Source organism: Xyrauchen texanus, chromosome 50 (genome assembly GCF_025860055.1).
Source record: "Xyrauchen texanus isolate HMW12.3.18 chromosome 50, RBS_HiC_50CHRs, whole genome shotgun sequence".
NCBI lineage: Eukaryota > Metazoa > Chordata > Actinopteri > Cypriniformes > Catostomidae > Xyrauchen > Xyrauchen texanus.
The window spans coordinates 2,819,098-2,841,483 of record NC_068325.1 but is presented as its reverse complement, the minus strand read 5'-3'; the positions used below and the strand labels follow the sequence as shown (position 1 = coordinate 2,841,483).

The 22,386-nt window shown below is 41.0% G+C and overlaps 1 protein-coding gene across 1 annotated transcript; it reads left to right on the top strand.

Moving 5' to 3' along the window:
• The first annotated feature begins 14,441 nt into the window (after positions 1-14,441).
• On the top strand, positions 14,442-15,444 carry LOC127641481 (receptor-transporting protein 2-like). Its single transcript, XM_052124509.1, has 2 exons — positions 14,442-14,598; positions 14,988-15,444. The coding sequence occupies exons 1-2, from the start codon at positions 14,453-14,455 to the stop codon at positions 15,334-15,336; spliced, it is 495 nt and encodes a 164-aa protein (XP_051980469.1). The 5' UTR covers positions 14,442-14,452; the 3' UTR covers positions 15,337-15,444.
• Positions 15,445-22,386: the final 6,942 nt, after the last annotated feature.

The window sequence follows — 22,386 nt, the reverse complement described above, 5'->3', positions numbered from 1 at the left end:
TTGGATTGGCAACAGTTTGCCGACTCACTGACATGAGAAATTTCCCACCAGGCGTTTTTACATCGGTAGGGTCCATAAAATATGCATTCCACTTCACTGTACCAGCTTAATCTCACAGTAAAATCGGAAAGAGTAGGTCAACTTTTCTTTTGCAAAAATACAGAATATACCGAAATTTGAAACACTGCCCCCAGTGGCCGAAGTGGTAAGTGTTGTAGGGCCGTGTGGGCTCCATTTAAGTCTAGGAGAGTTCGCCCAATTCTAGTTGTGAACTGAGTTCCTTTCAGCTGTGCTGCATGTAATACAGTGAAGAGGAATTCATATTTTATGGATTTTAACCATTTGTGGAGAGGAATTAAATGTTAGGGGGAAAAGTGCAAGTGTTGAATTATGCTCGTCACTGATTAAGTGTACGCGATAACATCCTGGTTACAATGTGGATACGAACCCGGATCTCTCACGCAGCTGACACCATGCTCTGCCAGCCTAGCCACATGGGAATGTAAACACACTAAAACTGATGTTAAAATGTCTGGTGGGAAATGTTGCATGTCGGTGAGTCGGCATACTGTTGCCGATCCAAGGGTACTGGAACTTTCAGAAACAGCATGCCGACTTCCTGTGTGATCATATTGTCTGTACAACTGAAAGGAACTGGCTTAACAACTAGGATTTGGTGACCTCTCTTGGACATAAATAGAGCTCACACTGCCCTATATTTCTTACCAATTTGGCCGGTCATAAACGGTTTAAGCAAAAACCAATCGCCACAGGTACATTTTTGGTAATTACCCCGATTTCGCTCAGCATGTAAACACCTTTACTGACATTCTTACTGGGACAAGAGTGCAAGTGTTATTTTGAAAAATAAACCTGGTTTTCTTGCATTGTCAGAATTTTTAAATGAGCTGATTTTTGGCATCAGTGTATTGGTTTGCATGTTAAACACATTCACTGTCAGCTGGCTCAAAATGACTGTAAACATGTAACACTTAGTTAGGTGCTAACCACAGAAGCCCCCATGAAGAAACCCGCAGTACTTGAATATTGCTGTGTAGTTGCTTTTTTAGTGGTGCTTGCTAGGCAAATGTATGTTTGAGGGTTTTGGAAACCCCTGCGTGTTAAACTTCGATCCAAAACTTGTTGCACACCATTTGTGCTATAGACATGAGTGATACTTCAAAAGATGTGGCTTGGTGAAGAGATATGTACTATTACTTGTATAAGCAAAAGATTATAATATAAAATGAAAGTAACTGGTCATTAAAACAGTAATAATACAGTAAATGTTGACTTATAATGTCTTCAACGTCAGGATAAAAATTTGTAAGCTATATAAAGCTTCTGTCAAATGTTATATTAATGTTCCTTTTGTTAAGGGTTTATAAAGGGGTCATTAATGACTAATACATGATTTAAAAATGCATAATAAATAATTGATATGTGTTTATAACAACATGCATAAAAAGGATGACTTCCAGCAATACTTACTAAAATACTATAAATGCTTAATAACATATATATATATATATATATATATATATATATATATATATATTTTTTATTTATTTATTTATTTTATTTTTTACATTAATAACGTATAAAAATGCACCTTAATGTAAAGTGGACACATATGAAGGTTATATTAACTAATTGGCAACATTAGAAAGCTATGTACATACATTTCAGTATGGATTTAATACTCATCAGGCTTTATTATATGGTATATGATTTGAAGCATCAGTAGCATCATTCGTTTCACATCAGCATGACGAAGAAAGTGACAACACACGTGAGTCAAGACATTACAGTTATGAATATAAACACAAAGCAGACTGCTGCAAAATGACATAATCTCTCCTTCTTTTAATCTGATTTATCTATTTTTGCTGCATTGTAATATAAATCATGAATTAGGTCATTTTATGTTTTTATTTAAGTGTATTTATTAAGCATTTATATTATGTAAGTTCAAATGATAACTATTTTGCAATTATTGCATGAAAGTCGCCCTTTTTATTCATGATTTTATAAATGCATAGATGCTTTATTATGTATTTAATATTAGTTATAATATTAAAGGTCTTTATAATGAGTTATTAGAGTCATTAGTTAATGATTTATAAACTTTTAACAAAGGGAACATTAATGAAAGGTGTTAACAAAACTTCTTACATGGATGTACTGTTTAGAAAATGATGTACAGCTAATATTCAGCTAACAAAATATACAAAAAAAACAGAATATCATACAGACTTGGGGGGTAGACTGTTTTGAATTTGGTTACAGTGGTAACCACCTATCAACCATTCAAAACATCATAGCAACTACATAGCAATTCACCAACAACCACTCTGCGAATTTTGCACAGGCAAGCACCAATCACACTTTGTTGAGAAAATGTAAAAAAAATTTAGTAATGAGTATGTTAATGTCTTGCTATTTTTTACTATGCGCTACTAAATTCCTTTGTGTATTCTACTACTAAACACTATTAATCCTAAAATATAAGTGACAGTATTCAATTTGTTGTTATGTAGATTTTATATTTTTATTACACTCTATATGCACATTCAGGAGGCTTGAAATTGTACTTTAATAATTGATGTAATGAATAATTGAATAATGAATGTTTAGCCACAGAGTTCAATAAAAAGCATCTCATATGATGTGTAAAAATATAGACAAAGAGTGGGGTTCACAGATTTTTCTGTTTTAATTCTTTGTCAAAATCCTAAAACTTTCTGTTTATTTCTAGGTTTAAATTAAATTTTGAATTATCCCTGTACAGGTTGACAGTTTAAATTATGATATACTGATTGAACACCAAAAGTAACATATGACTGATCAGAATCCTGATACAAACTGTATGTGTGTGTGTGTGTGTTGACTTTTGAAGCTTCACATGTGCACGGCCACCATGTGGTTGCATGTGATTGCAGATGGAGTAGGAGTGTTGAATTCTTACACTGAGAGCTAGAGACGAACAGTTCATTCTCTCAAGAATTTCAGCATGCATCTATACCTAACATTTCAGACCGCAAAATATGCAAACACTTTGTGAAGTATGACTCTGTAACCTGTTTATGTTGAACACTTCAGAGTTTCCAGTGCCCACACAGGAAGACTATCTAATGAGAGATGCGATATGGCTTATTAAAATCTGTGGGCCGACCTATTTAGCCACATGCAATGTGTTTAATTTTCTTTCGGTTTATAGTGAAATATCTTCCATTCAATCAAGAAGAAAGCCACAAAAAGTGTTGGTTAAGCATTTATTGTATTCTGGAGGCAGATCAATGTTCTATTACTCATTTTCCAAGAACTGTACTCATCCTGGCTATATGCTGAATGTAAAGTTAAGGTAAGCCTTTACTAAAATTCATTAAAATGTAAGCATATCAATATTTCAAGTCATTCATTTTTCGTAGAACACAAAATTAAGAGGGGGCGGGGGGCGGGGTTCAGAAATGACTAAATGACTCTGTATTGGTACAGTGAAGCCAATAAAAAACAATTTATTTTCTTTCACTTTCTCACATTTCAGAAAAAGCTAAAACATATTGCAGTGTTGGAAATAAAACGTCTAGGTTACGGATGTAACCTCCGTTCCCTGATGGAGGGAACGAGACGTTGTGTCGAAGAAGCGACACTAAGGGTCTCTCTTGAGAGCCTTTTGCATCTCTGATCTATGAGAAAAGGCCAATGAGAAATTGGCAGACAGAATTTGCATGTCCCACCCCCAGACATACGGGTATAAAGGGAGGGAAATGCGTCTGTTTCATTCAGGATTATTCTGAGGAGCCGACAATGAGGTTCAGCAACGTGGCCGGGAGGACACAACGTCTCGTTCCCTCCATCAGGGAACGGAGGTTACATCCGTAACCTAGACGTTCCCTGTCTGTCGCTCACTTCGATGTTGTGTCGAAGAAGCTACACTAGAGGTCCAATTTAAATCATGCCATGCACTGAGCCGTGTACATGTACTGCTGACACAGGAGCGGGCAGCTGTTTTATGTGCCAAAGCGACCAGCTGTGCCAGGCTACACGTACCCTTCCCCAACGCCCCATAAAATCATCAAAGCCTTCTGGTTCTTTACCCCCGACAGTGGGGAACAAGGCGACGTGCCAAGCATGGGAGCAGGCCGAGCCAGCCGCGCCTTTTCACTCTCTATGTTTCTCGCATAGAGTTAAATCAGAGACCATCTTAACGCTATCATACGCACTCGGGGAAGGCGATCTTTCCCAGTTTTCATATTCTTTCAGGGGGGAAAGACCCTGCGGAGACCACACCTGCCCAGACTGGGGGAGGAAAAGAGTGGTGAAATACATCACATGTGCTTTTAGGTCACATGTGGAGAATGGCGCGGTGGTAGATCCTACCTCATTGGGAGGGAGGAGTTGCTACAAACATGGCGACCAGGGGTCCATGAGGACTGCCCAAGGGAGACGTGGGTCCGCGGCAAATATGCACAGGGGGAAAAGTCCATGTGGGAGCCCATTCTGTGGAGCACCTATTCCAGTACAGGGTACTTTGAGTACCCACATTGCTCTTGGTCGGCGAATTCCTCCCTTGAATTCGTGGACCAGAGGGCTAGGGAGGAGTCATCCAGTCCACCCGGGGTGCAAGCAGTCCACCCGGTCAGTTTGTCAGCGTGTACCGAGTTCTACCGGCTTGGACCTGAGAAAACACGGGACGAAACCGACTCAACCCTGATATTGTAAAATCTCGCAAAGGTATTGGGTGCTGCCCAACCCACTGCTCTGCATATGTCTGCTAGGGAGGTGCCCCTTGCTAGTGCCCATGAGGACGCAAAATGATGGGAGGCACGACTTGGGTGCGATAGGCTAACGTAATGGCGTCCACTACCCAGTGGGAAAGCCTCTGTTTGGAGACAGCGTTCCCTTTCGCTGTCCACCAAAGCAGACAAAAAGCTGCTCAGAACGTCTAAAGTTCTGTGTGCGGTCCAAGTAGATACGCAAAGCACGTACCGGACACAGCAACGAAGGGGATGGGCCTGCCTCCTCCCGGGGCAGCGCTTGCAGGTTCACTACCTAGTCCCTGAAGGGAGTGGTGGGAACCTTGGGCACGTAGCCCGGTTTGGGTTTTAGGAACACGTGAGTGTCTGCCGGACTGAACTCCAGGCCGGTGTTGCTGACAGAGAATGCTGGCAGGTCCCCGACCCTTTTAATGGAAACGAGCGTGATCAGGAGGGCCTTCTTCAAGAAGAGAGCCCTGAGTCCGACTGATTCTAGCGGCTCGAAGGGGGATCTCTGAAGGCCCGAGAGGACCACTTAGAGATCCCAGTAGGGGAACAGGATCGGCCGGGAGGGTTTTAACCTCCAGGCGCCTCTTAGGAACCTGATAACTAAGTTGTACTTACCCAAAGACTTGCCATCTACTGTGTCGTGGTGGGATGCGATAGCAGCTACATACACCTTCAAGGTGGAGGGGGACAGCCTCCCCTCCAACCTCTCCTGCAGGAATGAAAGCACTGACCTAACTGCGCACCTCTGTGGGTCTTCAGCCCGGGAAGAACACCAATTTGCGAACAAGCACCACTTAAGTGCGTAAAGTCCAGGGGCCAGACGTGGAGGTTCCAGAGGTCTGGGTGCGGATGCCAGAGCGTGCACCGTCCCTGAGAAAGAAGTTCCTTCCTCAGGGGGATTTGCCAGGGAGGGCCTGTCGCGAGGAGTACGAGATCCGAGAACCTGAACGTGGTGAGGCATTTCAGCACTGACTGCGCACCCTCGTTGGTGAGGCGCACTAACATTGAGACTGAGTCTAACTCCATACCTAGAAAAGAGAACCGGGGTGAGCTTGCTCTTTTCCCAGTTGACCCGAAGCCCTCAACGGCTGAGGTGCCAGAGCACCTGGTCCCTGTGGGTGCATAGTAACTCTCGGGAGTGGGCCAGAATGAGCCAGTCGTCGAGGTAGTTGAGAATGCGGATGCCTGCTTCCCAAAGCGGGGCAAGGGCTGTCTCTGCAACCTTTGTGAGGGGACAGGGACATGTCAAAGGGGAGGACCATGTACTGATACGCATAACCGAGTCAAATGGTCCTGGCCAGCCAGCGTGACGGATTGGGAAGCAAGAGTCATGCGTCCAAGCTCCGTGCTAGGGGCACTAAGGGGACGATTATTTTTGACATACCCAGTGGGGCTTCGCAGTGGGGCAGAGTAGGTAATGCAGCGGCAGGAGTCAAAAACGCATCCCGAGACTCTGGTGCATCTCGAACATGTTCAGCCACAGATGTCGTTCCTGAACCATGAGAGTGGCCATCGCCTGCCCAAGTGACCGCGCTGTGACCTTCGTGGCCCTGAGAGTGAGGTTGGTCGCTGAGCGCAGTTCCTGCAGCACGTCGGGATCAGGACTACCCAAGGGTAGATCTTTAAGAGCCTTGGCCTGGTGGACTTGCAGGAGGGCCATGGCATGCAGGGCAGAAGCGGCCTGTCTGGTGGCACTATAGGCTTTGGAGGTCAATGAAGGCCTATAGGCCTTGGAGGGGAGCACAGGGTGACCCCGCCAGGTGGCGGCGTTCTCGAGACACAGGTGGATCACGACCACTCTGTCCACCTGTGGGACCGCCGTGTACCCGTGGGCCACTCCGCCGTTGAGGGTAGTGAGAGCGGATGAATGAGAGGCACGGTGATGGGTGTAGAAGGGTGTTCTCCACAAACTCGTCAGCTCATCATGCACTTCCGGGAAGAAAGGAACCTGTGAGTGGTGCTGTATTTGCTTTTCTTAACTTTCTATCGTGACCTGCAGTTCCGCAATTGTGGGCATTCCCTCTTACGTAAATCTCCAGGAATCCCACAATGTACGAGCACATATATGCAAACGTGAGGGACCGTTGATATTTTACACTGGTGTATATAAAGGGTATAGTTTATAGTGTTTCCCACTGTACTCCCAGAAATGTTTTGCTGACTTGTTGCTTGGCTCCGTCCTAAGGCGTTTGTTATTCGATCTGTTCCACGCACATGTGCACTCTTCAAAAACCTGTTAGAATGCCACTTTTTTTTACATGGCAACATAAGTAGCGGCTGTGAGTGGTGCGCTGACACGATGAACCAATCATCCAGCCACAAAGGCTGTGGGGAGGACGGACGGTTCCAGTCCAGCCCCACGCTAATGGCGGCCCGGGCAAGCATGTCAGACATCTGGGCGTCAACCTCAGACTGGGCATGCTGGCCCGAAGGCGGTAGCCCAGTCGAGTCATCCGCGTCAGATGCCGGACCACTCTCCGATGCAGCAGCGAGCTCATCCGGCTCGGGGGGCTCAAGAGGATAGGCAGGCTGGCCGTGAGGCGACCGCGTCCGCTGCCATTCCCAAATCGCCTCCATCGCCAGCTGGGTCGTCCTCAATCCCACGGGAAGGAGCGACACAGGGGGTGGCTGGAGTGGCGTTCCTTCTGAGGAAGGAATGCCGCGACCGCAACGTTGCGATCATGTTCTCGCAATGAGAACATGAGCCATCCACAAACGCTCTCTCGGTGTGATCGCTGCCCAGACATACGAGTCAGCGCCTGTGGCCGTCAGGAGCGGAGAGCACTCTACCGCATCCAGGAACTACACATGGGCGGAAGGGCATCTTTATAAAGACGCATCCTGAAAAGGACGTTCAACGCCAGCTGTGTATAATGTTAGAAATAACTGTTTTAACTGCGCTGTCGAAGCGCCCAGGGGCAAAGCTACACTGCCATGCAGAGAAGGAGAAAGCCGCTGATATGTGCCATAGATCCAACAGCAATTGCTCAGAGATGGGAGGAACAGTGTGTGACTCGCAGCTCGCTGCATACACAACCGGTCGGCTCTGAAGAAAATTTCTGAATGAAACAGAGGCATTTCCCTCCCTTTATACCCGTATGTCTATAAGGAGTGGTGGTGGTGGTGTAGTGGTCTAAGCACATAACTGGTAATCTGGTAATCAGAAGGACAATGGTTCGAACCCCACAGCCACCACCATTGTGTCCTTGAGCAAGGCACTTAACTCCAGGTTGCTCCGGGGGGATTGTCCCTGTAATAAGGGCTCTGTAAGTCGCTTTGGATAAAAGCGTCTGCCAAATGCATAAATGTAAATGTAAATGTAAATGTCTGGGGGCGGGACATGCAAATTCTGTCTGCCAATTTCTCATTGGCATTTTCTCATAGATCAGAGATGCAAAAGGCTCTCAAGAGAGACCCCTAGTGTCGCTTCTTCGACACAACATCGAATTGAGCGACAGACGGGGAACGGTTGTCTTTGAAGTAACCAATAATATGCTGTGTTTAAGCCACAACACATTTGACAAGATTCAGGGGCCTGCGAGCGATATACCGATATTATGTTTTACACAATCAATTAAATTTTTTATTTTATTTTTTGCAGGTATTTCTCTTTCCCTCATTAGTGCTGTTCAGAATGATGCCATTGTATTATAAATTAGCAAGTTCTCATGTAAAATTCAAATGGGTCGCATGCGCAATGATATAGATGGAAGCCAAAATTAATCTTGCATGTGTGCCACTCTGCGTTTGTCACGAGAGCTCACATTTTAAGGAGTGGCTGGTTGATGTTCACGGATCCTGACAATGGAGCTCGCATTTTGCAGGAAGCTCGGTTGACACGTGCGCACGCCGCATGGATAACAGAGCACAATTTGACTTCATAGACCCTGCACACATCAGTTTCGTACATGAAAAACATATTTAGTCCTCATAAAGTTAAATGAATTTTTTCAAGGTTGCTTCATCGCCTGACAGAAAGGCGTGGCTGACATGAGAGTATTAAAAAAAAGGTACATCTTAAATATATAAATATAAATAGATATTTTCGCATTGTATCGATAACATTGGATTGTTGGTCATTGGATCAATGCATCTATCCAGATCGATGTATCATTACACCCTACTTTCAACCCTCACAGCAATGTGCATCACAGGAAACGTGCTCCGCTGGTTTGAGTCTTACCTCACAGGTAGGTTCTTCAGGTCCAAGTCACACCAACTAAGGTGTACCTCAGTGTTCAGTGCTTGGGCCCCTCCTCTTCTCCATAAACTGTACATGACATCATTTGGATCTGTCATTCAGGCACACGACTTTTCCTATCACTGCTCTGCCGATGGCACAATACTCTACCACTTATTCCAGCCTGATGATCCTATGGTAGCTGCACAGATCTCAGCCTGCCTGGCAGAAATTTTGTGTTGGATAAAAGAACACCCCCTTCCAACTTAACCTAGCAAAGACAGAGCTTCTCGCTGTTCCGGCGAGCCCAGCAGTTCATAATAACTTCAACATTTAACTAGACTCATTGACAATTATACCATTCAGGTCAGCCAAAAATCTTGGGGTTGTGTTTGACTTTCAGTTAAACTTCACAGATCACCTCGGAAGAACAGCCCGATCATACAGATTTGCTCTGTATAACATAAAGAAAATCATATCATTCCTTTCTAAACATGCTACACAACTCCTGGTCCAGGCTCTTATTATATATAGACTGGACTACAGTAATGCTCTTCTGGCAGGACTTCCAGTATGTACAGTCAAACCGATGCAACTGATCCAGAATGCAACGGCATGTTTGGTCTTCAACAATACCAAGAGAGCACACGTCACACCTCTCTTCAACAAACTGCACTGGTTGCCTATGGTTGCTCACATCAATTTCAAGGCATTGAACATGTTTACATGCACTTAAGAAAGTGTTTTTTTCCAGTGTTCTGAAACATCATGCTAACAAGATCACTGATTTCCTTTAGCTGTTTAAGGGATTAAGAGAAAGTGGTTTAACACACCAAGGTTTCTCCCGGAGAAAGCTGCTTATGTTGCCATGTAAAAAAAAGTGGCATTCTAACAGGTTTTTGAAGAGTGCGCATGTGCGTGGAACAGACCGAATAACAAACGCCATAGGATGGAGCCAAGCAACAAGTCAGCAAAACATTTCTGGGAGTACAGTGGGAAACACTATAAACTATACCCCTTTATATACACCAGTGTAAAATATCAACGGTCCCTCACGTTTGCATATATGTGCTCGTACATTGTGGGATTCCTGGAGGTTTACGTAAGAGGGAATGCCCACAATTGTGGAACTGCAGGTCGCGATAGAAAGTTAAGAAAAGAAAATACAGCAACAACTCTGGAATATCTGGTAAAAAAAGTGAAGCAACAGAGAATAAAATAGTCAAGTCTTCCTCATATACAATGTTTGTTATTCACAGAAGAGTCGTGGGGAAATGAAGTTGCTGCTTACTGACCAAGCCACTTGTATTTGGGAGTTTTTTACCATTTCTTAACCTTTATTCATCCGAATTTTGTCATCTGACATCCTGTTTGCATTGAAGCTACTGACAAGAGTCAATAAAAATGGATTATGTGTGGGAGCACAGAACGTTTTTTTCAAACAGAGTTGATAGTGTGAGTTTACATCACCCCTTTACTATGTGAAAATACTTTCTGTCACTGTACATGATTGTTTTCTAACACTCACAGAGGTAAATTGGACCTGGCAGATCACATTCGGACCTATGTCACATTGCACTTTTTCATGATGCAAGCGTTTCATTGTAATACATGTAATTCTGCGTAATTTATTTAGGGTTTCAACATTTTAATAATTTGTGTTAAAATGTCTATTTGACATGAAATTTCAAACAGGACAGCGTATGTTAGGCTACATGCAAGTTCATGACATTAAAGGAAATAATTTGTACTTTTTAAAATAAAATTTTCACTCAACATTTGGCTTTTAATGTTATTAAAATAGTTGTAAACACAATATTAAATAAAACATACACTTTTATATTTGTGTGTGTGTTGATAAATATAGTAGCACCCCTTCCCCCATCCCAGTTTAAAAATCTGCTAACCTTAACTATAACGTGATGAGTGAATGACATGAGAAGATGGTCAGAGGTGTCTTACAGAGATATTTTTAATGACTTTGTGTTGTCTCTTGGAGTTTCATGAACACAGAGGCATATCAGTACATCCACAGCGTGAAGGTAAGATCATATGGAATTTAATGAAATACTCTAATTTTAAAATCTGCCTGCTCTGCTTTCGATTGTTATGGCATCCCCTGAACACTTTAAAATACTCATGATAACTTTTGGCAACTGTACAACCTGGAAATCCACTCTGCTAGCTAATTACACATTCACATTAACACCAAATATATCTATATTCAGCAAAAAAAGAAACGTCCCTGCAGGGCAGGTACAGGATGGCAACAACAACTGCCTGAGTTACACCAGGAACGCACAATCCCTCCATCAGTGCTCAGACTGTCCGCAACAGACTGAGAGTGGTTGGACTGAGGGCTTGTAGGTCTGTTGTAAGGCAGGTCCTTACCAGACATCACCGGCAACAACATTGCCTATGGACTCAAACCCACGTTCGTTGGACCAGACAGGACTGGCAAAAAGTGCTCTTCGCTGACGAGTATTGTCTCACCAGGGGTGATGGTCGGACTCATGTTTATTGTCGTTACATGAGGCCTGTACTCTGGAGCGGGACTGATCGGTCTTGGGCGGTGTGTCACAACATCATCAGACTGTATTTGTTGTCAATGCAGGCAATCAAAACGCCGTGCGTTACAGGGAAGACATCCTCCTACCTCATGTGGTACCATTCCTGCAGGCTCAGGATGAGCCTGCAGGAAGGCTCAGGATGAGCCTCCAGCATGACAATGCCACCAGCCATACTGCTCGTTCTGTGTGTGATTTCCTGCAAGACAGGAATGTCAGTGTTCTGCCATGGCCAGCGAAGAGCCCGGATCTCAATCCCATTGAGCACATCTGGGATCTGTTGGATCGGAGGGTGAGGGCTAGGGCCATTCCCCCCAGAAATGTCTGGGAAATTGCAAGTGCCATGGTTGAAGAGTGGGGTAACATCTCACAGCAGATCTGGCAAATCTGGTGCAGCCCATGAGGAGGAGATGCACCACAGTACTTAATGCAGCTGGTGGCCACACCAGATACTGACTGTTACTTTTGACATAACCTGAATCTTTTTATGTTCATACAAATATTGACACATGTTAAGTTTGCTGAAAATAAAAGCAGTTGAAAGTGAGAGGACCTTTCTTTTTTGCTGAGTTTATATAGAAAACGTTAGATTGGAAGTTCAAAGACAGATTTTTTAAGATGGCTGCACGCTAGATTCTCTGGTGCATATGGTGAATACGGTGCGTGTAAACTGGAACACTGCTTTCTCGCAATAAACCGCTATCTGGTGTCCATGAAAGCATAGTCACTGATGCTCGCTTAAAGAACAACCACTGGCTGTCCACCCCCTATCCACACTCACTACTACAAGTATACAGTATGTGCCCTCCAGAAGCTTATGATCAGCAGGTGAGCAGCGCCTCGTCTTGCCATCTAACCAAGGCACAAAAATAAAATTACCTATCATTCTTTTACAACTGTCTACTGCACTTCTGTTATTACTGCCTCCTTAGGATGAATCGCTTCTGTTGTTTTCCTCATTTGTACCTCGCTTTGGATAAACTGATAAAGTTTATCTAGCATATTTTTGCGGAAATATGAATGTTGCCATTTTTATAAATAGTGGTATAAATGATATTGCATATATACTCAGTGAGCACTTCATTAAGAACACTATGGTCCTAATAAAGTGTCTGACGTGGTCTTTGCCTGTTGTGGCCCATCTGCCTCAAAGTTGGACATGTTGTGCATTCTGAGATGCTATTCTGCTCACTACAATTGTACAGAGTGGTTATCTGAGTTACTGTAGCCTTTCTGTCAGCTCAAACCAGTCTGGCCATTCTCCGTTGACCTCTCAACAAGAAGTTTCTGTCCACAGAATTGGCCCTCACTGGGTGTTTTTTGTTTTTGGCACCATTCAGAGTCAATTCTAGAGACTGTTGTGTGTGAAAATCCCAGGAGATCAGCAGTTACAGAAACACTCAAACCAACCCATCTGACACCAACAATCATGTCACGCTCCAAATCACTGAGAGCAATTTTTTTTCCTCATTCTGATGGTTGATATGAACATTAACTAAAGCTCCTGACCTGTATCTGCATGATGTTATGCACTGCACTGCTGCCTCACAATTGGCTGATTAGATAATTAATACCTAGGTGTCCATAATTGAGTGTTCCTAATAAAGTGCTCAGTGAGTGCATTTATTTAATTTAATTACATTTATGCATAAATAAAACAATTATTTGCATTTCTTCTTTTTGGACAAACATGGCATTTTTTATGGAAAGGGCAAGAAGAGTAAACAGTTAGTTATTCCAAATGACAACAGTGTGGATGAGCTATAGTGAAATTGAAAATAACCAACAATATTAAAGGAAGCTTGATATTGATTTACTCAGTTTTAGTCTGAATGAATTCCAAGTGTATAAAAACTAGACAATAAATTAAAAATATATATTCAAAGAGAAATATAATGAAAAAAATATATACTTTATGGACTATTGTCCATAGTGGTACAGAGTTACTCAAAGAGGTACCATTTGTTCCCAAATGTAAATGTTTTTATATATATAGAAAAAACTTAATGTGTAATTGTTAGGAATTCCTTGTCTTGTTTCACTGTTGCCCTCTGTATGCCATTTTTGTCACCTTGCATTCCATAGTTTTCAATTTTGTCCCTTGTTTAGCTCCACTGTCTCACTTGTCATTGTTTAGAACTACACTTCCCAGAATCCACCTGCCATCATCACTGCCATTTTGTTCATTGTTTTCACCTGTGTCTCATTCTGTCATCACTCACTGTGTATTTAAGCCCTGCTTTTTGTTCACTCCTTGTCGTTCGTTGAATGTTGTTAGCTTGGTGTGTGTTCCCTGCCTGTGTTTTCTAGTTTTATGTTTATTTCCCCATTGAGGGTTTTCCTTTGTGTTTTTTCTTGCTTGTTTACTTAATAAAGTTGAACTGCGATTGGATCCGCATCTCCTCGTCTGCTTCGCTGCCTCCATTCGTAACAGTAATAAACTTAATGTGTAATAAAAGTTAATACAATTTAAGCACTGTTTTCCAAGTCTAAGTATAATACAGTATAAATTTTCATTAATGGGAGCTAATTAAATCACAGCAAGCTCAAATTCTTATCACACCTATTTTGGCCTTGAATCAAATAATGAAATAGTCATTTTAAGTAATGATTTACATTAGCATGCATTATTCTTATTCATTTTAACCAGTGTTATGGTATGAAGGAAATATATAAGGCCAATAGGTTCTCATACCAATTTCCATAGCTTATGTAAAACCTTAAATACCATTTATGTATTAAATAATGCCAAAATGAATGTGTTATGAACCACTTTAAGTCTCACTGCTAATTGGATTTGCAAAGACATGTTAACTTTCATATTGTAGAGAACAGCTTGTTAGTTTCAGTTTCAGTTCTTAGAATCTGAAAGCATAGTGACAGTATATATTCAGTGGGCGAGCCCAATACACCATCCGATCACTAAGGAAAAAGAGATGGCATCAATGTTGTGGAACAAAGCTTTAAAGGAGAGGGAAAGTGAGTTACATGAGGACACTTGGAATATTGTATTTGATGAGTCTGTAGTGGCACACAAACAAGCTCCTGGTTGGTACCAGTACATTTCTGGCTCCTTTGCACGGTGAGAACCCAGCTTTGTCAGAATACAATTCCATCTATGATGTTTTATATCATTTTTTCATGATCTTTGCATGATTTTCTTACCTAGTCTTAGCCAAATAGCCTACAGAACACATTTCGAGCACATTTATTATTATTAGGACATAGATTAGAATATGCCTTACTCGATCCTTGTTAGATGCAAATTTGACGTAAGGTGAATTCAGGTCACTGCTTTTTGTCATTGAGGTCAATTGTAAAAACTGTTCCATTTTACCTGAATTCATCATGTCTAAAGCAACTTTAAAAGTGTTTGAATCTGATCTTGAGTGGTGCTGATAAATGGATAGTTGACAAGCCCTGTGGTGTGACATGCTACACTCCATTGAAAATGCATCATTCCATTTACAGGTTCTGCTGTTCTCTTTGTAAAAGATCGTGGATGTCTAAGAGAGTGCAGGTGGTGTTTCACTTCTATCTGAACACAGCAAGCAGTGCTAAAAGTGGAACCATTAAAGTGCGACGCTTCAAACAGAAATGCAGGAGGTGTGCTGAAGCTCAGATGGAGGATCCAAACTTCCCAGTTGATAACATTGATGTACTGGTGGAGAGACTGGTTGAAAAGATCCGTATAAGATGCTATAGTGAAAACCTGGGTGAAACAAACAGGGGCTCACATTTCAGTGGCAGAGTTAATGGGCCTCATGAAAGTTCTCACTGTGAAGCCTGTCGAGAAGGTATCTGTAGTCAGGCCACCTGAGATGAGAAGTAAATAATTTCTTTTGTATTTATTATTAATTGTTTTCCCAATGATGATGTGATAATTGTAGAGACAAATAAATCTTGCTCAAAATAATAGTAACTGATATTTTGTTTTAAATATCATTGAATCGTTGAAAGCTGTTGTTATGTAGGATGGACTTCTTCAGTCTACAGTGATAATACAGCCTATAGTGATAATATCTGATGCTTTTACTGAACTTTCAAAAACAGTGATATCTGTAATAAAATCGTGTAAATACAAATATTGAAGAGATGGAGTTTTTGACAAATGTCAAGATTATTTTGCACTGAGCTCTTGATGTCAATCTGAATTGTCTTTGTGATAAATTCAAATGATTCTTCATAAAGTCACATGCTCATATAATCCATATGATGAAGCCAAGTCCAAGACTCGACTCATAAATTCTTTGTAAATCAAGTAAACATAAGTGTTTGTTTACTGTACTGTTGAAGCAAGGTACATGTTCACAATCACTTGTGATTTAAAAAAAAAATGTATTGCAGGGGTGGATGTCCATTTTTTCCCCAATCATTAAAAGGAATAGTAGAGATGTCCACAGTAAGACAATAAAAGTAAACTGGGCCTGTTGTTTCTCAATGGTTCAAATAAAATCAAACCAATAGAGCTTAAATTACACACAGATTTAACTCAACTGTAATTTTTAAAGCCACACTGGTTTAAACATTTTATATTGCTAATGAGTTGCTAAGGAAATAGCATACCACAAGCATGTGAGAAATTCAAAATTTACGTTGGAGGTCTGACAGTGTGTAATTTATGTTGTTGAACAAAATGTCCAAGTACCCTCAAGCAATGTTTATTACAGACCTTATTTTATTCATAAATTTACAAACCCCATTGTAAAAATCCCCAAGGGAACCCATGGCGAATTAGCCTTCTGAGTTTTCCAAAAATTGACATCACCGCTGAGCAGTCAGGTTCCGGAAGTAAAAATTTAATTAAAGACTGACCTTACCGTAAGCTCTGAGGTTGTTATCGATGATATATGCTTCGGTTGATGCCATCAGTCTGCGTTATTTAATGTATTTTTTTCGAAATTACGTTTAATAGTGGAATCCTTGGTGAAGAACGACTGTATATTAACCAAGATCCTATCTTATCAGAGAATCACGGCCTACAAATGTGCTTAACAAGCGCTGCAGTGACTGCCCACTCTCAAGACGTACTGTGAATGATGCAATAGAGCTGATCTTCAATAAATGGGAGAAATTGGAACACCCAAAATGGCAGATGTTGAAAAGGAAGTCTCACCTTTCCCCATTTAAGTAAATAGGAGCTTTACTTTCATGCCGCTTGTATCCATAGAAAATAGCTGACTGGGAGCAATCCCAAGATGGTTGCTGATTGGACTGACTGATTCTTTACCATGAGAAAGCTTACTGATCCGTGTATTTATCCACTGACCAACAAAATCCCAATACTGACAGTGTTAGATGTACAGATCAGGATATCCAATAAATGATGTGAATGTTATTGGAGCACTTGAAATTTGTCATCAAGAATGACAATTTATTGGGGGCCTGGGTTGCTCAGCAAGTAAAGACACTGACTACCACACCTGTAGTCGCAAGTTCGAATCCAGGGGGTGCTGAGTAACTCCAGTCAGGCTTCCTAAGCAACCAATTGGCCTGGTTGCTAGGGTGGGTAGTGTCACATTGGGTTAACCTCATCGTGGTCGCTATAATGTGGTTCGCGCTCTCAGTGGAGTGTTTGGTGAGCTATGTGTGGATTCTGCGGAGAATAGTGTGAGCCTCCACACGCGCTAGGTCTCCGCAGTAACACGCTCAACAAGCCATGTGATAATATGCACAGGTAATGATAATGTGGTCAAATATGCCTAACTATCATGAAAATAATGTCACAATGTAAAAAATCGTAATGTAGAGTTTAAGTCTATAATACGTATTTGTTAATAATTCACTGAAGTCTTCCTGCAGGACAGTAGTTTGATATGTTGCCTAATAAAGATTGACCAGATAGAGGTGGAGTTGTCCAGGACAGCACAGCACAGGGACAGAAGACCCTTCAGTGTTTCTGTTCAGGGAATATCTGCAGCTCAAGACTGTCCCCCAGAACCGGACTACAGTACCAAATATACCTTTAAATCTGCAGACTGTAATGATGTTTAATGGCGTTTAAGCATTGAGGTGGAATTCAGTTCATAACTGGGATTAACCTTTGCCCAGGAATCCAATGCATCAATGATGTCTAGAAATGCTGTCACAACAAGTATATCACAACACCTTTCACAAAGTCCTGACTCCTGATCATGTGTGTACTGATTATCAAAGTTAAACTTTGACCCTTATAAGATGACGTCCACCTAAAGTCTGTGTTTTAATCTATATCTCAAAGCAGTGATTATTTATATACAATAAACCAGGAGGAGGGTAATCATTATAGGTTATGAAGCTGGGCTCAGCGTAAACTAGAATAACACTTTCACTATCAGAAAATGGATTGTTGATTGTTTAGACACAAATTTTTTATTGGGTGAGGAAAGTTATTGTATTGAAATACAATGTTATTGCCAATTTTTTCAACCTGGTTTCATAAAATCAAATCAATCACAGTGTATATACATTATAGCTAGTTTCACATGTGGAATCAATAAAGTAAATATGTCTCTCTGTCATCAATCATTGTCAGATGCTACTTTAAGATTCCTGGACCAGACTGCAGAGGAGCTGGGTTTGCCCATCAAGAAAGTGGAGGTAAAGATTTTAGGGTCTACACGCAGCCAGATTAATGTCTTCAGAAGCTGGATGTATCTAATTTAAGTCATGTACATGTTACAAGTGGTTAGGACACAGTGTTATGTTGCATTCACATGCAACGCGAAGCGAGCGTTTTGCGCAGCGTAATAACATGCAAAGTCAATGCAAAGATGCGAATAGACGCGAATTTGCACCACCCCAGCGAATGACGCAACTCGAATACGCGAAATTGCTTTATTTGCTTCATTCGCGTATTTGCGCAAGTTTACATTTTTGAATTCAAGTGACAAATTCGCATGATGCGTTGTCGCGAAAGCCTATCGGCATTGAGATTTTCCAGATGTCACTGACGTAGTAGCAGAAGAAATCTGGAAAAATGGATGAAAAAATTGTTGTAGTGGTGTGTGGGCACCTAGAATTGTATGACACAACGTCATACATGTACAGAGACCGGATGAAAAAAGACATCGCTTGGAGGAAAGTGAGTGAGGAAGTTGGACTACCTGGTAATTTCTGAAAATATGCGCATTTACTTGATTCCAGCTATTGGTTGTAGTTGCTATGAACCAAGTCGTAGAAGCCCCTCCTCCTGTCCTTTTCCGGAAGAGAAGGGGGAATACTCGCGTGTTCGCATTACTCGCAATAAATTTATAATCCAGCGGTTAAACTCACGCGAGCAATGTGAGGTGAAAATGTTCTTAGCGTTGAATGTGAACACACTATTAAAGATACAAAATGACAAATAATGGCGAAAGTCTCTCAACTGCTCTCAGGTGTGTCCTGGTCGAGTTGTTGCCATCATGACATGGGTCAGCTCCAGGTCAGAGCTGATGTCCATTGTACTCAACTCACACACTTATGTGGTTTCAGTATATCAGGTACAGCGCTATTACTAATGAATTACCCTACTGAACGAATGGGGTTGGGCAGAATTCAGAATTGGAGAATTGACTCCCTTTGGATTCATAAGTGTGAATTTGAATTTAATTGGCCACAGGATGTCAAATTGGAATTTAATTTGGAGTGACTAAGAGAAATTGACTAAATTCAAAGAAATTTGTCAAGAATCACACAAAACATAGTTGCAAAGTGGCTTTATATTATTTAGTTACATTTTGAACACTTTGAGGTAATTTAGAGCATCTAAGTTCCCTTTTATGTTGGTCACTTCGATGCTGCTTCAGTTGCTGATGCTATGGGACAACTCCTTCCAGGAGTGGTGATCTCTGAAGCCTTTTAAAATCACGCCAATCTATTGGCAGATGCCGTTTGATGCTAGTCCACCGATTCTCACGTTGATAAGATGCGCAAATTGGGCATTCCAAATTGGGGAGAAAATCATTTAAAAATTATATATATATATATATATATATATATATATATATATATATATATATATATATATATATATACTGTATATATTAAATACATATTTCTAAGGTGGCATTTTAAATGATGATTAATATCCTCTAATATGGCTGGAAAAACCCTGAATGTTGTGTGCATTATAACATGTTTATGGATGATTCATACTGAAAGTTTAAACACATTATTTAAACTACACTTACAGCAGTTATATGATTTTCTTAGAATTCCATTATATTTCTATTTCTGTGAATACAAATCACAATTCTGCATTCTGTTTGCTGCCACAATGTAAATTCAGGAGTTGAATTGGAATTTAAACACATTCTCAATTCAGGTCTGATTGACGCAAAACCAAAATCGTATTGATTCAAATCTCACCTGTGATGCGTTTTCTTAAGGAGCACTGGAAATATGATCCGTTTGCTGCTGTTAAAGACTCAGAAGGCAACTCAGGATATGAAATGTGTGACAATACAGTGAATTTGAAATCAATTATCACTTGATACATTTTTGTATCTGAAACTGATGATCAGGTTACAAATGTGACTGTATAATAAAAAGTTGTCTATATTATAAATTTAGTTCTTGCTCTTATTTGCTGGCATTTGGTCCCTGCGGGTACATTGAGGCGATTCGGAGACTGAAGGCGGCTGGTAAGAAATGTTTGCACACTATTCATTTAACATTTGTCTCATGTCAGAACTAAATATCATGCTCTAAAGCTTGAGTCATGAATTTTATTCAGGGTAGATGTCATATGTTTGCCCCATTTATGTAACACAAGCAGAGCAAATTTTATTTGTAAATCGTTCCATTTGTTCTGCTTGTGTTAGTAAAATCACAGATGCTTTGTCTAAGTGAAATTAATACAACAATTTACAGAATATTTTTTGGAAAACAATTAGTACAAATTTATTTTGTTAGTTATTTGTTGTACCAGTTGTACAAAGTTATTTGTACAATTATAACTTAATTTATGAAAATGGTCACTCATAATTTATGTAAGTGGTTTTGCAAACGATTTACACAAACATTATTTCAGTTGGACTAAATACATTTTTAATTGGGTGAATTGAATGCAAACATTTATGCAAGAATGGATTTATGAATGATTTGCACAGAATTTGTTTCGTTTTAGCATCTGAATGCGAGACAGTGGAAACCAGAAGCTCATATGAAGACATTTTGCATTACGCTGTGTGAACTTGCCTATGAATTCGGATGACAAGAAGATGCGTAGCTAATAGTAGATTAAAATGTCGAAAATAAAGTCACACCCTAAAAAAGTTTTTGCATGAAATATCCTTTTTTACTCAAATGCGTCAGATCACATAGTTAAAATGGGTTACGAACAGGGTTTCACATGGACTTTAAGGTCTGATGGTGTTTTATCGGGTCTGATGGTGATGGTATTTTGGGTAGCTGTATGATCAATGTTTAATTAGCTGAACAATCGACCCCAAGATACGCAACGATAGTCTAATTCTGACACTCCTCACATATTTGTTTTGCATCTAATTACAATGTCGTCTACCCTGACTAATGTCCATTGGTGTAAAATGTTTACCTGATTCTGGCTCATATCAAAATCAGCTGTAGGGTAACCAGACTAGGCAATGGCTGGGCTGCTTTAGGCATGCCGGTGGCATGTCCCGGAGCTGACTCTGACTTGCCGGTGGCATAGCCCGGAGCTGACTCTGGCGTGCCGGTGACATGTCGTGGAACTCTGGCTCGGCATCCGCCTTCCCCCACAGTGAACGTGGAACCAATGATCTGCAGGGCGAGGTCAATATATTGAGCCAGATTGAGGGTACTGTGACCGCCAGGCATCAAAGATGAGATTTGCTCACTCAATCCAAAATGTTAACATTCTTTGAGGGTGACTTAATTAAAGCCAACCTCACTGGCCCCCACATATTCTTCCAGGGAACGATTCCTCTGATGTAGGCACAGGAGCCATACTGCTGGGTTTATAATGGGTGGTCAGGTATTTTGTAACGATGTTGTCAACAGGCAGACGAAGAGACGATGATGTAGGAGTGATGAACCCAAGTGCAGTTTATTATGAATCGTGAAATCCAGAAACTCTTTCTCTAAACGTGATCAAAGCATAAACGTGAACTTGACTAACAGTCATACTTCGAGTCGGGGGACAAAGCAGGGAAGCTTTTGGCAAGATATATAAAACAGAGAGAGTATTTTTCTACCATTCCCTCAGTGAAATCTGCTGTTGGTAAAATATATACCTTGGCCATTGATATTAATAATGCTTTTAAGGCATGCTATCTTGATCTCTATAGCTCCATGTCTTCGTCTACTAATGTAAACATTAGAAATTTTGTGGAACCATTAGAACTTCCTAAACTGAAGGCAGAGCAAAACTTATCACCACAACTTGTCTCTTAATTCTGAGATAACCTTTGAGGAGCTTGGTGAGGTAATTATGGCCTTACCTGCAGGCAAGGCTCTGGGGCCAGATGTCTTTGCCGCTGAATTTTTAGATCTTATGCTTTATAATTGGCTCCAATTTTGTTAGAAGTTTATACGGAATCATTAAAGAATGGAAGGCTTCCTCCAACCATGACACAAGCTTGGACCAGTCTGATTCTTAAAAAGGACAAAGATCCAAGTGAGTGTAAAAGTTAACTTCCAATTTCCCTGATCAAGCTAGACATTAAAATATTGTAAAAAATTTTGGCTAACCGATTAAGTAAAGTTATGACATCTCTTGTACATATAGATCAGGTGGGGTTTATTCGGGGCCATAACTCTTCTGATAACATTAGGCATTTCATCAATATCATATGGTCAGTGGCAAATGATCAGACTCGCTGCCGTCTCTCTTGGCGCCGAAAAGGCTTTTGATATAGTAGAATGGGATTATTTTTTTTTATATTTTGGAAATATACGAGTTCGGGAA

What these genes read in the sequence shown, in the direction of transcription:
- LOC127641481 (XM_052124509.1), top strand. Translation starts at nt 14,453, where the DNA reads ATGGCATCAATGTTGTGGAACAAAGCTTTAAAGGAGAGGGAAAGTGAG. An exon ending in ATTTCTGGCTCCTTTGCACG is followed by an intron (nt 14,599 to 14,987) that starts GTGAGAACCCAG and finishes TTCCATTTACAG; the next exon opens with GTTCTGCTGTTCTCTTTGTA.